At 30.3% G+C, this 15,125-nt stretch overlaps 1 protein-coding gene across 1 annotated transcript; it reads left to right on the top strand.

Annotated features, from left to right (window-relative positions):
• Positions 1–7,745: 7,745 nt before the first annotated feature.
• Positions 7,746–12,613, top strand: LOC114400143 (jasmonoyl--L-amino acid synthetase JAR4-like). The gene is made up of 5 exons (XM_028362441.1): positions 7,746–7,915; positions 8,922–9,238; positions 9,357–9,458; positions 9,790–10,601; positions 11,671–12,613. The coding sequence occupies exons 2-5, from the start codon at positions 8,946–8,948 to the stop codon at positions 12,210–12,212; spliced, it is 1,749 nt and encodes a 582-aa protein (XP_028218242.1). The 5' UTR covers positions 7,746–7,915; positions 8,922–8,945; the 3' UTR covers positions 12,213–12,613.
• The last annotated feature ends 2,512 nt before the right edge of the window (positions 12,614–15,125 follow it).

Here is a 15,125-nt window from a genome sequence, read left to right on the forward strand (position 1 = left end):
AATTAATTTTATTAAAGGTAACTTTTATCCAATTAATTAAGTTTTAATTTAAAAGACAATTTCAATGATACTCACCATTAATAAAAAAAAATACCGCTACATTATACCTTAATTAATTTAATTTTAATTTTAAAATAGTTTATAGTACAATTAATTTGATTACTTTAAAAAAATGAGACTGACAATATTTTTTAGAATAATTTTTTCAGAATTATCTTTTTAAGTTCTTCAGGCAAAGAATGATTAAAAAATAAATATAAATAAGTTAATCAAAACATGCGCTAAATTGTGATTCAAGAAAGTCGCAATTAAATTTTATACAAGTCAAACATACACTAACTTGATTGAGAACTCTCAAGCAATGAAAAATGTGCTCCGACAGAGTTAGGTTATTTCACAGACGAAAAAACCTATAAAAAAAGACGAACAAGAAAAGTAGGAGTTAGGCTATTTATTTATTGGGTGAGATTTTTCTTTAGCTCCTTTTCATATTTTATTTACTTTAATATAGTCGTCAAACTTGTGTTAGATGTGGCAATTATAAATTTGTATTAGTTCCACTGTCCAAGTTCAATATTGCTTAGAAAACTATAATTTGTATACATATGATGAACGAGTTTATAAAATACATAATACTTTATTTGCTATGTTATTAATAATTCATTTTTATTATTCTTAATATTTTATGTTTAATTAATGGAGCATTTGAAATTTAGAGTTGTTTTAAAATACATAATTATTAGATAATTATCGTTTAATATACAAATCAACTCAAGTGAGATTATTTCAGTTTAATAAGAGATATTAGATTTGATGATAATAAATAATATATATATATATATATATATATATATATATATATAAAGTATTATAAGTTAGATAAAATCAAAGCAAGAAATTTTTTATAGTTTCAACATCATACTAGCAAGATAAAAAAAATTAAGAGTTTACGGGAAAATTATATTTTTCTTTTCTTTTTATTTTATAATATTAAGTTATTTTTAAAAGAAAGACAATATTATAAGAGATGTATTAACAGTCGATAGTGAAGAATGCAATTTATAATATAAGAACAAATTATCTCTTCCATAGTTTTTACCCTTTCAAATTATTAAATACTTCAAAAAAATATTTAAATTTATCTGAAAATATTTTTTAGGAATCTAAATCATTAAAATAATACTCGTGTACTTCCACTAAAATTACAGCAAAAGAAAACTTTAGTTCTGAGTTTAGATAACCTGTCTATGTTTTAGATTGTTGTGGCCGGGAGATGAATTCAGACAAACTAGATTTTAATTGTAAGATATGACACAAACAAATATTTAACAATTAAATTTTACTTTTACTTAATTAAAGCCAGTTAATTAAAGATGTAGTGCAAATCAGTAAGTAGATTCACTGCCTCTAATTGATTAGACGTCATATTCTTCTCTTCTTTAATTGATGGTAGCTTCACATAATCATTGTAACTCTCTAAATTAAACTAAGGTGGATGGTAGTTGAGCGAAGTTGCATGTGAAGGGAGCTATTCAGTTACATAAGAAGATCTTTTTGAACTCTATAAAAATGAAATTCACTTTTACTTTAACTCTCATCAAAGGAAATTTCAAGTTCGTCAAAAGATTTTCTAATGAAACCGCTTAATTATAGTCAAATGGCAGTGTATTAATTCAAAACCGTAATTAATCTAGTAATCTTTCAGAATTCAGAATATTTTGGTGCGCACTCGACTTTTCGTAAAAAAACATTCGCGCGTAGTTTGAATCTTAAAAAGAAAAAAACTATGCTACTAGGCAAAAAAATATAAACAAAAAAAGAATTTGATTAATCACGGTTTTTAAAGTGTTAAAATTGTTTTCTAATATTTATTAATTTCAGAAACAAATTTAATTAAATATTATAATTTTAAAACTAAATTAGTAATTCACTGATATTTAATTATTTACCACTACAGCTGTATGAAATTCTCATTTCGATTAAAGGGACACTTTGCATTATTCGGAAAATAAAAATGGCTTCAAAATTCAAATAGTCAATACTCAATAGTAATTTAGCGTACAAAAGTAATTAAAGAATTGACTCAGCGCCGTCAAGGTCAATCTTAAATCTTAATAAAGCTGCGGTGGGACCCATGCGGCAATTTGGTTTAAGCCTTGAATTCTGCACTTTCACAATGCTATTCGTACTCTCCATTATCATTTTTTTAATCCTAACATTGTTCTCTATGTGCAAATTACTCTTGCCATGATGACATCTTTCTCATTCATGACGATAATTTTTTGTTTTCCACGACTTCACCTACTTCATGCCACTAAATATTCTCCTCCCACCTTCTTCCTTTGAGCATTTCAATTGAAGGTAATAATGTGATCCAAAATATGATGCTATGTCTTTTGGAGACAATTTTATAATTTTTTTTTTAATTTTCAATTGTTATTTCAAAAACACAATTTTAAAAACTATATAATAACTTATGAAATAATCATTTTAGAATAGTTCCAAAATAAGTTTTATAGAATACATAAAATATTTTTTTATTTTTAATCATAATTTTTTTATTATTATGAAACAGATATTTCATAAGTTATTTTTTATTATTATTTAATATTTATTTTGGAAATAACTTTTTTTTACAGTTATAGAATAATTATTCTAGAATGTGATAACTATTTTTTCACTCTTATGAAACACTCATTTCAGAAGGTATAAGTTATTTTTTTATTATTATACAATATTTATTTTGAATTTTATTTTTTACTGTTATGAAACACCGATTCTAGAAGATGAAAATTAATTTTTTTACTATTATGAAATATTTATTCTGAAAATTATTTTTTACTTTTATGAAACGCCTATTATGAAACATTTATTTTAGAATTTATTTTTTTTACTATTATAGAACACTTATTCATATAAGGTATAATATGAAAATGAGAATTTGAGATTTAAAAAAATTTGGAAAGTGCATGATTCAATATGGGAGGTGTAGGATTTAAATCCCCTTTTTTTAAGGAGTTCTATTTTTTCTTTGTCACTAAGAAAATTACTGTGTTACTTTGTCACAATCTTTTCTTCTTTTAAAAAATGATAAATAGCAAAAACAAAAGGTAGGTTTAAAATGATAAAAAATATATGTATTAAAATCTTATTCTGGTGGGAGCTATCTTTCTTCCTCGAAAAAATGAAATAAAATATTATTATTTATTATTTTCTCAAGCATAAACTATACTTAAAATTATTTTTTCAAAGTTTATAACATACATGAAAACATTATATTCTCGAAAATAAAATTTTAAACTTTAAACAAATTCACTTTATAATTGTAAATAAAAAAAACGTTAGAAATAGATATAGAATATATATATATATATATATATATATATATATATATATATATATATATATATATTCACTCTATATCTATTGTAATATTATAATATTATTATACTTTCCATATTACATTAAAAATTATTAAATCTAACGCTTCCAATCCTACTATTCTATTTAATATATATAAAAGAATGAGAATTGATTTATTTAACATACAAAAGATCACATAAGTTCATATAATATGTATAATTTTATTTTCAATTATTTACAGCAAATAATATTTAATTCATTCCAATTAACTGTATAAAATAAAAAAGCAATAATTAACCAAACAAATGTTTAGATTAAATTGTTAACATGCCGGCTTTTAATAGCTATAAAGTTGTACTGATATGCATTTAATAGTAATATGCATTTTAATTTTATTAGTTTAAAATATATTTTATAAAATATTTCTTTATAAATAATAATCTTAAAATATAAATTTTATATTTATGTTAGGTTTTAATTTTTTTTAAAGTAAGTGCTTTTTATTTAGTGAAATATTATTTTAAAAAAATCTTATGAGTATGAAAAGTCATACATTTAATGAAAATGTAATAAATATATAATATTTAGTTAATATACTGTTTAATTATAATTGTTTAAGACGATGTGAAGTCAATTTTATTTTGTGTGTTTGCGGGTCCATACATACATGACTTTCAATGTTAAAGCAAAACGAATGCCTAATCCACTATATCTCTCTGAATAAATTGAAGTTTAGTTTATGATTTGTTGCGTAAAAAGTTCTAAGGTTTAGGCTTTCCATTGGACACATGCAGCGATTTTGGTCGGCACACTGAGAATCAAGAGTCATGAGTGAGCTGTGAGCAAGCAAGAACCATTGGAAATGCTTTTTCTATCTTTCTTTCCGGACTGACAAGAGTGATCACACGGTCCTAAAAAGTTCGAAATGTTTTACATGCGAGGAAATATATAAAGTACCTTTTTATTCAGTCCCTTACCAATTCATAGTTTAAGAAAAATTTATAAGAAGATGAAGCATTAATCCATGCACCAAAGAGAAGCACTGCGCATATTTTGGGATTGGATTTGGATATAAACATGAGAGATCTGCTTTGGGTTCGGCTGCTTCATGCTGGCTTTTCGTCCACTAGCTAGCACTTCACGGCTTCGTGGGTGCCCTTTTTAGTTTTTATGGACGGAAATCCCCTCTCCTTGTTTCTTTCTATTCTTGTTCTCCTAATAAACATAAATAACACTTAAGCAATAAAAAATATTGTCTTAGAAGGAAAAAAAATATATATTAGTTAGCCTCATCCAAGAACATAACTGTCAACCACGATCTTGAACTTTGCAAATAACATATAAATAATTTTTTTTTATAAAAAAATCTGACAATTAAAATGGAAGAGAGGAAATTCTAAACTAGATATAACAAATGTGGAGCAAATACTCGCCGTGTCCAATGCCACCTCAACATGATAATTACGAGTTACAATATATATAGATTACTCCATCTTTGCTCGAAGCTCAATTTGTCTTGTTTTGAGTTAAGAACTTTTGAAAGACCTCACTAGCTATTTTAATACATAACTATATCATCTCATGCATTCTCCTATATCCATGTAGGCTTCATCCCCATTCTCCTATTGTCATGATGACAGTGATCCCATGAAACATCCTACGCACAAGTTAAGAAATACTCAACACATAAGTGTAATTACTTAGCTGTCAAATAACCATAATTAGATACATATAACTTACCTCGATCGAATTTACTTGACTAATCCTTCCCAACCTCTTCAGAGGTCTCACTTCTACAATGGTAAAAACCTCAAAAAATGTCATGGTGGTACTTTCAAGTTTCAATCGCACCAACAGTCGAAGTCCGAAGTCCACATGCAAAAAATCTAGAGTCATTTTCCCCATCAAATTAAATTTAAAAATAAAATTGAGTGCTTAGTATATACATAAAGAAATAATGTAACTTAGTAGCAATCAATAGGATGTTTAATGGCTTTCCAGTCAATGTCCTTTTAGATATGCCTCTGATCCTGATAAGTAGGGTTCTGTTTTTCTGCCTGCCCTCTTACTTCATTTCATAGTGCACGCCTCCTTCTATTAACAAAGGTATTATTGCTCAACATCTTGGTGACGTGACGTAAAGATGAACCCACCTCAAACTGTTGAGAGGGCAAAAAGGAGTAAGGATCATCGTGAAACTATTTTATGTTCAATTGTAGTAATGGTTGTGATGGCCATTGATGGTTGTTAGGATAAGCAAAGAAAGTGGTGACTAATAGGAAAGTGGTGGTGTAGACTGTATTGATAGTGGATGTACAATGGACAAGTTTTTAATGGGAATGTGATCATAGTGTAAATATGTCTCTTATGTCGTAGCTAGTTGGTTAGTGCAACAAGATCACCAGAACATTAAAGCCTTCCTGATCGGCCCCTAGTCACAAGCATCTTTCTTCTATCTTGACAACCTCGTCTTAACATATATATTGCGAAATATAACATAAACACGTATATAACCTAAGGTAATCATACATGCATATAGTAAATAGTTAATTATAAATTTAAAATTTTCAATATCATTGTATTCTAAACTCACAACCAAAGATAATCCTTGTGAAAGTCCTTTTCCTCTTCATTATATTTTGTTGAAACAAATAATCTTCTGCTTTATTATCATTTGTCACTATTAAGATCAATCATACTTTCAAACTCATCTACTGTTTCTTCAAGTAAGCCATTCACTAGTTCAATTTTGGTGATTGGTAGAATGATTGAAATCTCATTAATTAGCCTCATAAGGTGTTTCCTCCTCTTAGTCCTCTATATTGTTGACTTAGACATAATTCTTTGGCTTTATGGTGATTGCCATAATCGAACCACACACATGTCTTTGCACATTTATAAAATAGAAAATGTATAATAGACACCTTATATGATGTACTACACTTAGAGAGAGAGAAAAAATATATATATAAGTATAATAAAATTTATGATAAAAAAATATTAATGAGATACTTAAAATAAAAAATAATTTATATATCATCACTCTTCTAAATAAGGATCCTAATACATTTATATTTTTTTCGTGTAAGGGATATATCTATCTTTAGTGATCTTAATATGAACAATAGTATACAAAGAATGAACTATAGTAACTTTGTTCTTTGTGGAATTAAACCATTCAGAGTAAAACACAACTATCTTATTACACAAATCATGGTATAACAATTCAAATGTGTTGGATGATGTTATAAAAATAATTTACTCCATCAATAAATCGAAACACATTTTTCAAGAAATATAAATCAATATTAAGAAAATAGTCCATCAAAAGAAGAGGGTAAAAAAGCAATTCAGTCATGAATGAAGGAATTAAACAAAAAAGGAGGCGATCCTGCAAGAAATGAGGAGCACCAATGAGGATCTTTCTGGTGTGGGGCCCCGTGAGATGTGACATTTATGGTGCCGGCGATCAATCAAACTCAAGCGGGAGACTCAAAAGAAAGCCGGGCTATCATCGACATAGGATCAAACCGCGTATCAACAGTCTCTGCTCTGCTCTCTTTAAATTCTGCCACTTATTTATTATAAAAAATACACTTTTTAAAAAACCTATTAAAAAATCGGATATATATATATATATATATATATATATATATATATATATATATATATATATATATATATATATATATATATATATTAAAACTTAAAAAACATAAATTAATTTTTTAAAAAGAAATAAAATAAAATAAAACATAAATTTTATTTTATTTTTATTTAACTTATCTTGATTCTTATTTTTTTTATTTTAATATTTAAGATTAACGTTAGATTATCGAATAAAATTTATAATATTTTACTTAGTTTATTTATTTTGTTTATAATATTTTATTAAATGATTAAAGTATTTCAATTATAATTTTTATTTTGGTTTTTGTAGTGAGTGGATTTTAATCTCATATTAAAATGTTTTAATTAATTTTAAGTTATTTTTTTTACGCATAAATTAAAATAAAAAATATATCTTTATATTAAATTTTAAAAAATATCATACAAATTTTTAAAATTTTAATATAATCATTAGATTTCCTTATATAATATTTATTATAAAATAAATTTATACGTTAAGTAAAACTTTTAAATAGATAAGATTAAACCTAAAAAAAATCTATAACAAATAAATGGGTCAGATGAAACTTTATATTTCTAATTCAGGTGAAATTTCACCCTTTTCCGACTAGTTTCACTTGAACTGCATTGCATTATCCCATTAATCGGGGGTAAAATCGTCAATTCAAAAGCCCATTTATTTTTGGACTATGGAGTAATAACGACGCCTATATATTAATTATATCCCCTATAAGAATCTTCATTGTTTCTGCACCAAAGTGCCAAGTCACACGCACAAACATTTTCTTTTCTAATTTTTACCTACTTCCGACTTTGGTTCTCTCTCACTCTCCAACTTGCATTCAAGTAACAACAACAAACTGAACCTCCCTTCAGATCGAACACAACTCACTCCTCAAACAAGACCAAGATTCTCCCCCAGGTATTCAATTTTGGTTTCACAAAAACAAAAACATTCTTTTTTAATCTTAATAACTCTCTGATTGCTTCTGGGTTTTATTCTTGAGCCATTTAGTTGTCGTACACCCAGATGAATTCTGATGATTTATCTTCGATTTTTTTATTTATATTTCTGTTGTTCAATAATTTCGTTGACTTTTTCTTTCTTCCTCTTCTTTTCATAAACGGTGATGTTTTTGCTTTAATTTCTGGTTCTTAGTTGTCATCGCGTTCCAGCTTTTTTTCTGTTTCTAATCTAATTCCGCTGGTTTTTATTCCAAAACCTCAGCTTTATTGGGACCACTTTCTGTTCTCGTTCTACTCTTTTTTCCCCTCGTGGTCGTGGATTACTTTTTGGATCCTTTGACTTCATTTCTTGTGCATTTGGTGTTTTTTTAATTTTAAAGCTTCGTTAGTAGTATATAGTAACTTTTGTTTTTAACCTTTGTATTGTGGATATAATGTAACTTTTTTTTTATTTAAACTTTTGTTGTCGAAATTTCTCTCTGTTTGCTCGATATGAATTTGTTTAGATTTGGTTTTTGAAGATTTCTCATGTTGGAGACTGTTTCTGTCCAAAAGCTAAGTTGACCTTAATCACTGACGCAACAGTTAGGACTTAGAATTTTCATTGTTATTACTCTAGTCTTCCCACCTTTTTTTCCTCAATTTCTAATTTGGTTATTTTACTTAACTTTTCTCTAACGACTGTCTCCATAATTTTGAAGTTTTCCCTTTGTTTTGATGTTTCTGAAGATTCAATGTACGCCTTAAAAAAATTACACGCGCATAATAAATAAAAAAACACAGTATAGATTTTTGTTTGGCTTTATCCGACTTTTTCTACTAATGAATAATCTTGTTTGTCCTTTTCTGCGTTACCACTCTGTCTGAATTGAGTATTCCCCCATGTCCCTTTCAAAATTAGGAACATTTTTACGGTTATTTTTAGTAATAATAACCGTATGTTTGTGATGTTCTTATAACAGTGGTGCAGTTGAAGGGCCGTGAGGATGTTAGAGAAAGTGGGGGAGTTTAACATGGATAAAGTTATACAAGAGTTTGAATTATTGACACGGGATGCAGAAAGGGTTCAGAGGGAAACACTGAAGAGGATTTTGGAGGATAACGCATCAGCAGAGTACTTGCAGAGTTTGGGTCTCAATGGAAGAACTGACCCTGAGAGTTTCAAGGCCTGTGTTCCACTGGTCACCCACAAAGAATTGGAACCTTATATCTACAGAATTATTGATGGTGATGCTTCTCCTATTCTCACTGGAAAACCCATCACAACCATGTCATTAAGGTGCAGTTTATTTTATTTTATTTTTCTCTTTCTTGTTTTTTTTATTCTTTTTTCATCTTACTAGTTGATTTTGAACAATTGTGCTTGAGTGGGAAGTTTTTGAATGATATTCTTGCAGTTCTGGCACTACCCAGGGGAAGCCAAAATATGTACCTTGGAATGATGAATTGTATGAAACCACAATGCAGATATACCAGACCTCTTTTGTCTTTAGAAACAGGTATTCCCCTTCACTTCTTCTTACCCTTTTTTAGTTTATTTTTATGCACCATTTAGATTTTTACATTGTCAACCGATAAAAAATTATCTCCGGTTATAAAAGTCACCCAAAACTTTAGTCTTTAGCCGGGCCAAATAGCATGGTGCGATTCATATAGCCGATCTCATCTACTAGGATAAGAATTTGTTGTTGTTGTATTATAGAAGTCAACAAAATTCATATACCAATCTGTAATTGGATGAAAGTGTGAACAATCTTGATTAAATTGTATTTTTTGTTCAAAACACAATTGTTATATATTCTGACTTCTGACATAATTCCGTTCCTGCAGGGAGTTTCCTATAAAAAATGGGAAGGCTTTAAGCTTTATATACGGTAGCAAACAGTTGAAAACAAAGGGGGGTCTGGCGGCTAGAACTGCCACGAGCAACGTGTTCTGTAGTGCTGGTTACAAGTGTGCAATGAGGGCACTCCAATCCCAATGCTGCAGCCCGGATGAAGTGATATTTGGTCCTGATTTTTTCCAATCACTGTACTGCCATCTGTTGTGTGGTCTGATTTTCCGGGAGGAAGTTCAGTTTGTGTCTTCCACATTTGCACATAGCATTGTCCATGCTTTTAGAACCTTTGAACAAGTGTGGGAAGAGCTGTGTAACGATATCAGAGAAGGGGTTCTCACCAGAAATGTCACCATTCCTTCCATTCGAATGGCCATGTCTAAACTGCTCAAACCAAACCCTGAATTAGCCAACACGATCCACCAAAAATGCAGGGGATTGAGCAACTGGTACGGGTTAATACCAGAGCTTTTTCCTAATGCAAAGTATATTTATGGCATCATGACTGGGTCGATGGAGCCTTATTTGAAAAAAATGAGGCATTATGCTGGGGAGCTGCCTTTGTTGACTGCTGACTACGGATCTTCTGAGGGATGGATAGCAGCTAATGTGAACCCACAACTTCCTCCTGAGTATGCCACTTATGCTGTGCTTCCTCACATTGGTTACTTTGAATTCATTCCTCTCTCAGAGTTTGAGAACACCAAGGGTGAACCTGATTTCCTCTGTGTTGATCCTAAGCCCATGGGCCTGACTGAAGTCAAGGTTGGTGAAGAGTATGAAATTGTTATGACGAATCCAGCAGGTACTGAATTCTTGTCTGGTTAATTTTATTATAGTTTATGCTCTGTTTTTCCTTTGCATTGATGAATCAGGACAGAGCAGTAAGGAAGGACCACAGCTACTTCCTTCTTTTAACTTGCAAAATATGATTCTGCATACTGTTTAAAGTAACACATTAATTATGTGACCTTCTCGGTCTAAGGAAGTAACACCTCATAAAGGTTTCTTACATACCTCACGTGTTTCTTTTCATGGGTGAGATAGTAAGTAGCAATTGACATATCAAGCCAACAATTTTTTTGTAGATCGATACTGTGTGGGGTATGTAAAATTTTGTATTACTATGATACTTGCACATGTGCTTTTATATTAGTTCACTGGCTCAATGGTTCATATGGAGGGTTTGGTCCTTTCTCATATGCATTCCCCCCCCCAAATATCTTTTTATTATTTTTATGGGATGGGGACGAAACAAATGAAGTGGGTGCTTTGGTGATTTGACTTTCATGGGACCCACTTGGAGAAATTTCTTCCCAATGATTTGTAAAGTTACATCATATCCCTAATAGGAATAAAATATATAACATGCAGCAATTACATAATCCTGCAAGTTGCAAGTTAGACTGTCTTTTAGGTTTTTCAACTATATATTCTTGGATTTACAAGTGTTCATCTCATGGAATTAGATTGGATCTCGATCTTATCTGTATCGTCCTCATTAATTTTGGATGCTAGACTCGTCTTACTTTTATAAACGCAATTATGAATATAGATAAGATTGATTCTTTTCAACTTTGATTGCATTCCTTGACTTCTTTATTGAGTTGAGTATCATCCCTCAAAAGTAAATATTTTATTTTATACGGAAATCTTGTTCATATAACCTACGCATATGTCACATTCATGATTTCGTGAACCTTTTCCCGTGTCTATTTATATCATAAGTTTATATATATAGTACAATTCGAATTAATAAATGTGAACAAATTTAGCAGATTTGCATAAACACACAGTTTTAGTAAATAACCCTTTTTTTTAAAGGCAAAAGTAAACATTGATCTAATCCTTTTAACTTGTGGGCTATATTACAGGTTTATACCGGTATAGATTAGGGGATGTGGTGAAGGTTATGGGATTCCACAATTCAACTCCAGAACTCAAGTTTATTCGAAGGAGCAGTCTTCTGCTCAACATTAACATCGACAAGAACACTGAGAAGGATTTACAATTAGCCGTGGAAGCTGCAGGGAAGTTGCTAGCAGAGGAGAAACTGGAAGTAGTTGACTTCAGTAGCCAGGTTGATTTATCCAAAGAACCAGGGCACTATGTCATCTTCTGGGAAATCAGCGGAGAAGCGAGCCAAGAACTACTCCTCGAATGCTGTAACTGTTTGGACAAGTCTTTCGTTGATGCAGGCTACACCAGTTCGCGCAAAGTGAACTGCATTGGTGCCCTCGAACTACGACTTGTTCGGAGAGGAACATTCCAGAAGATTCTTGATCATTACCTAGGACTAGGAACCGCTGTTAGTCAATACAAGACACCAAGATGTGTTGGTCCTACAAACACCAGAGTTTTGCAAATCTTGAGTGAAAATGTTGTGAACAACTATCTCAGTACCGCTTTCAATTGAATAAAATTTAGGAACAACAATCTATTATAAAGTTCACTTAGTTTTACCACTTTGTGCAGCTTTCTAGCTAGCATTCTTCTCTTTATTTAGGCCATTCTCAACCCTTTCTTCGAGTCATTGTCCAAGTATGTTTGGCTTTGCATGGTTTATTTATCACGCAGCAGATTCCTCTCTCATCATATATTACGCTCTCTGCAACACCTATGTCATGTCGTTAGTACCAAGTATTGAAAGCTGAAGGCCATGGTTGTCGGGCGAGAGGGTGAAATATCATGCGAATCCTTTGGACTCAAGTGTGCAGAACAATACCAAATAAACAGAAAAATAGCTTAAGATCATCTTTAATGAAGCTTGTTTATAGAGTTCTTAAATTTAAATATAATTTTTTCCTGTTAGAGCAATTGAAGCCGTTGGTTGTATAAATAATCTGTTCTTTAATAATTGTACGACTTATTTTAAGTTCTTAGGGTCTGTTTGATTCAAAAAAAAGTTTGGTACTAGATAGGACCATTTTAGTCATTTAATGGTTGATTTTAAAATATATCATGGGACAACACAACTTAAATGTACTATGATTATTTATCACTTGGCTAGTCATGGGACAACCTACTGTTCCCGGTAAAAACTACTTAAAAGACCAAAACACTCATTTTTATTCTCTTTTCTCTCTCTCCCACCCCATTATCTCACTTCTATACCCTATTTTTCTACATAATCGTCTCTTTCTCCATCAAATCTTTACTTTCAGTTCTCATTTTTTTTTTCTTCCGAGATCTCATTTTTTATCTGTAGTCTCTTTTTTAACTTGATGTTTAACACATCCAGTGAGTATAATATAATAAATATATTTTTTATGTTCACCTAATATAATAATATTATATGTTAATATTACATATAGTATATATTATTATATGTTTATATATATATATATATATATATATATATAAATTTTATAATATAATAAATATTTTATAATAATAAAAATAATATGAATCACATTAAGATAATTAATAATAAAAAATATATTTTAGTGATTTTTACATTCTTTTACTTGTACACTTCATTATTCACTAAATAATACATATGACAAAAAAGTTATCTAGTAATTCAAGAGTTTATATTGTGTTTCTTCTTGTATTGTACCTCAGTGTGTATCAAACGAATCCTTAATGATCATATCATTGAAGACAAAACTTACTTAAAATTTTGAATCTCATATGATATCATCCAACTAATGGAAAGTGAATTAAATAACTCATTCATTGAACCTCACCTCCCTCCTATCTAGAAATTATTAGATAATCCTAAATTACTATCTGATTATGATCTTGATTAATTTTTATGTGACACCTTTAAATTTTTGAATTTACTATAAAATATTTAATAATATATGATTAAGTGTCATGCACATACTAGTTGGGACCATGTGCAAGGTCTAGGACCACTTCATAGTTAGACATAGTAATTCTCCTTGAGGGTGCTAGTCTTTGGGCTCATAAGACAAGTTATGTACCAATCAAGTGCCCCCTCCCTTAGTAACACTTAGCGATTCTCCATCAAAAGCGTAGCTGTCAACAATACAATATGATAGTGGTGCGCAAGTTTGATAGTGGTAGTAGCAGTGTCTCCGCTTAGTTATATGGTGGAGGTGGAGTCCTTATCAGCAAAGGTGACAAATTTATAATGGTAAAAGAAATGAAGGATAAGGTAATATCTAGTCTAAATGACTAAATTAATAGGACTAAGTCAAATAAAATATCTTTCATTTTTTTATGATAAACACTAAATTAATTTAAAGGAATTTTAGATATTAACTTTTTAAAATATTAACAAAATATACCACATTGAATGCAGAGATTTTTTTTTTATGAAATAAAAAGAAATTCAACATTACGGATAAAGAATCCTTCTTTAGATGCTAAGTGCATTTTGGGCTGATGCAATTATAAAGGAATATCAAAATTTGTTACATGCATGTGTGGATCTGCTTAGCTTTTCTTCCAAAATGACCGTACTGCTAACTTGTAATTTTTCACATCATTTTATCTCATTGACCGGAACCAAACAGTCAAACACGCGCTACAACAATTTGATTGTTATGGTATTGTGTGCCCAAATATAAATGATGAGAATCTCGCGTATATTTAAATTTTCCAAAAAAAGCACGATATTGTTGCCAGTGGAAGCTTTGATACCATAATATATAAAAGTGGAGATTTGAAACAAGACAACCACCATGGCCTTCAGAGACCAGCGTTTCTGACACCAACTGAAAACCTAGCTAGCACATATATATGAGATGAGAACATCATCTAAGGAAAAAGCAGAAGCAGTTCTCAAATGGGATTGTGGAAGCCCGTTGTATGATTCATATGAATTGGTCTCCCTTGCTTATACAATCGACAGGCACATGATGGCGTGGCCCCATCTCGGTGGACCAAACCCCATCATCGCCCATCCAAAGGAAGAGAGTTCAACCCAAAGAGTCCCCAAAATTTCTTCCATGGTATCCAATTTGAGTGAGTTCTTTGTGAAGATCATGCGGAAGAGGAAGATGACCCCACAGAACAAGCACAAGAAGAAAATAAAAGCTGGGTGTTTTGGATTGTTTTGCGGATGAAATAGATATTCGATCACATTCTCCCATAATTAAGACAAACTGATGAGAATGGAGAATGTGCGTCACCCTTTATCCTTCCTTAATGTGTTGCTTTAAAGTTACAAGCTAAGCATTGCATCATGGGACCTTGATCCTGTTTTTAAAATGTTCGATTATATGATACTCTACATATTCTGCTCAATATATTTGAGCCCATTTTGGTTGTGTTTTGTACCTTTTTTTTTAATAATTCTGATCCATATTTATCAAAATTCAAATAAGTTTTTCATATATAATAAGATTATTAGCTGGTG

The sequence above is a fragment of the Glycine soja genome, chromosome 19 (genome assembly GCF_004193775.1).
Source record: "Glycine soja cultivar W05 chromosome 19, ASM419377v2, whole genome shotgun sequence".
Classification (NCBI taxonomy): domain Eukaryota; kingdom Viridiplantae; phylum Streptophyta; class Magnoliopsida; order Fabales; family Fabaceae; genus Glycine; species Glycine soja.

Coding starts and splice junctions, on each gene's coding strand:
- LOC114400143 (XM_028362441.1), top strand. CDS start 8,946: ATGTTAGAGAAAGTGGGGGAGTTTAACATGGATAAAGTTATACAAGAG. Junction 9,239..9,356: donor ATCACAACCATGTCATTAAG/GTGCAGTTTATT, acceptor ATATTCTTGCAG/TTCTGGCACTACCCAGGGGA. Junction 10,602..11,670: donor TGTTATGACGAATCCAGCAG/GTACTGAATTCT, acceptor GCTATATTACAG/GTTTATACCGGTATAGATTA.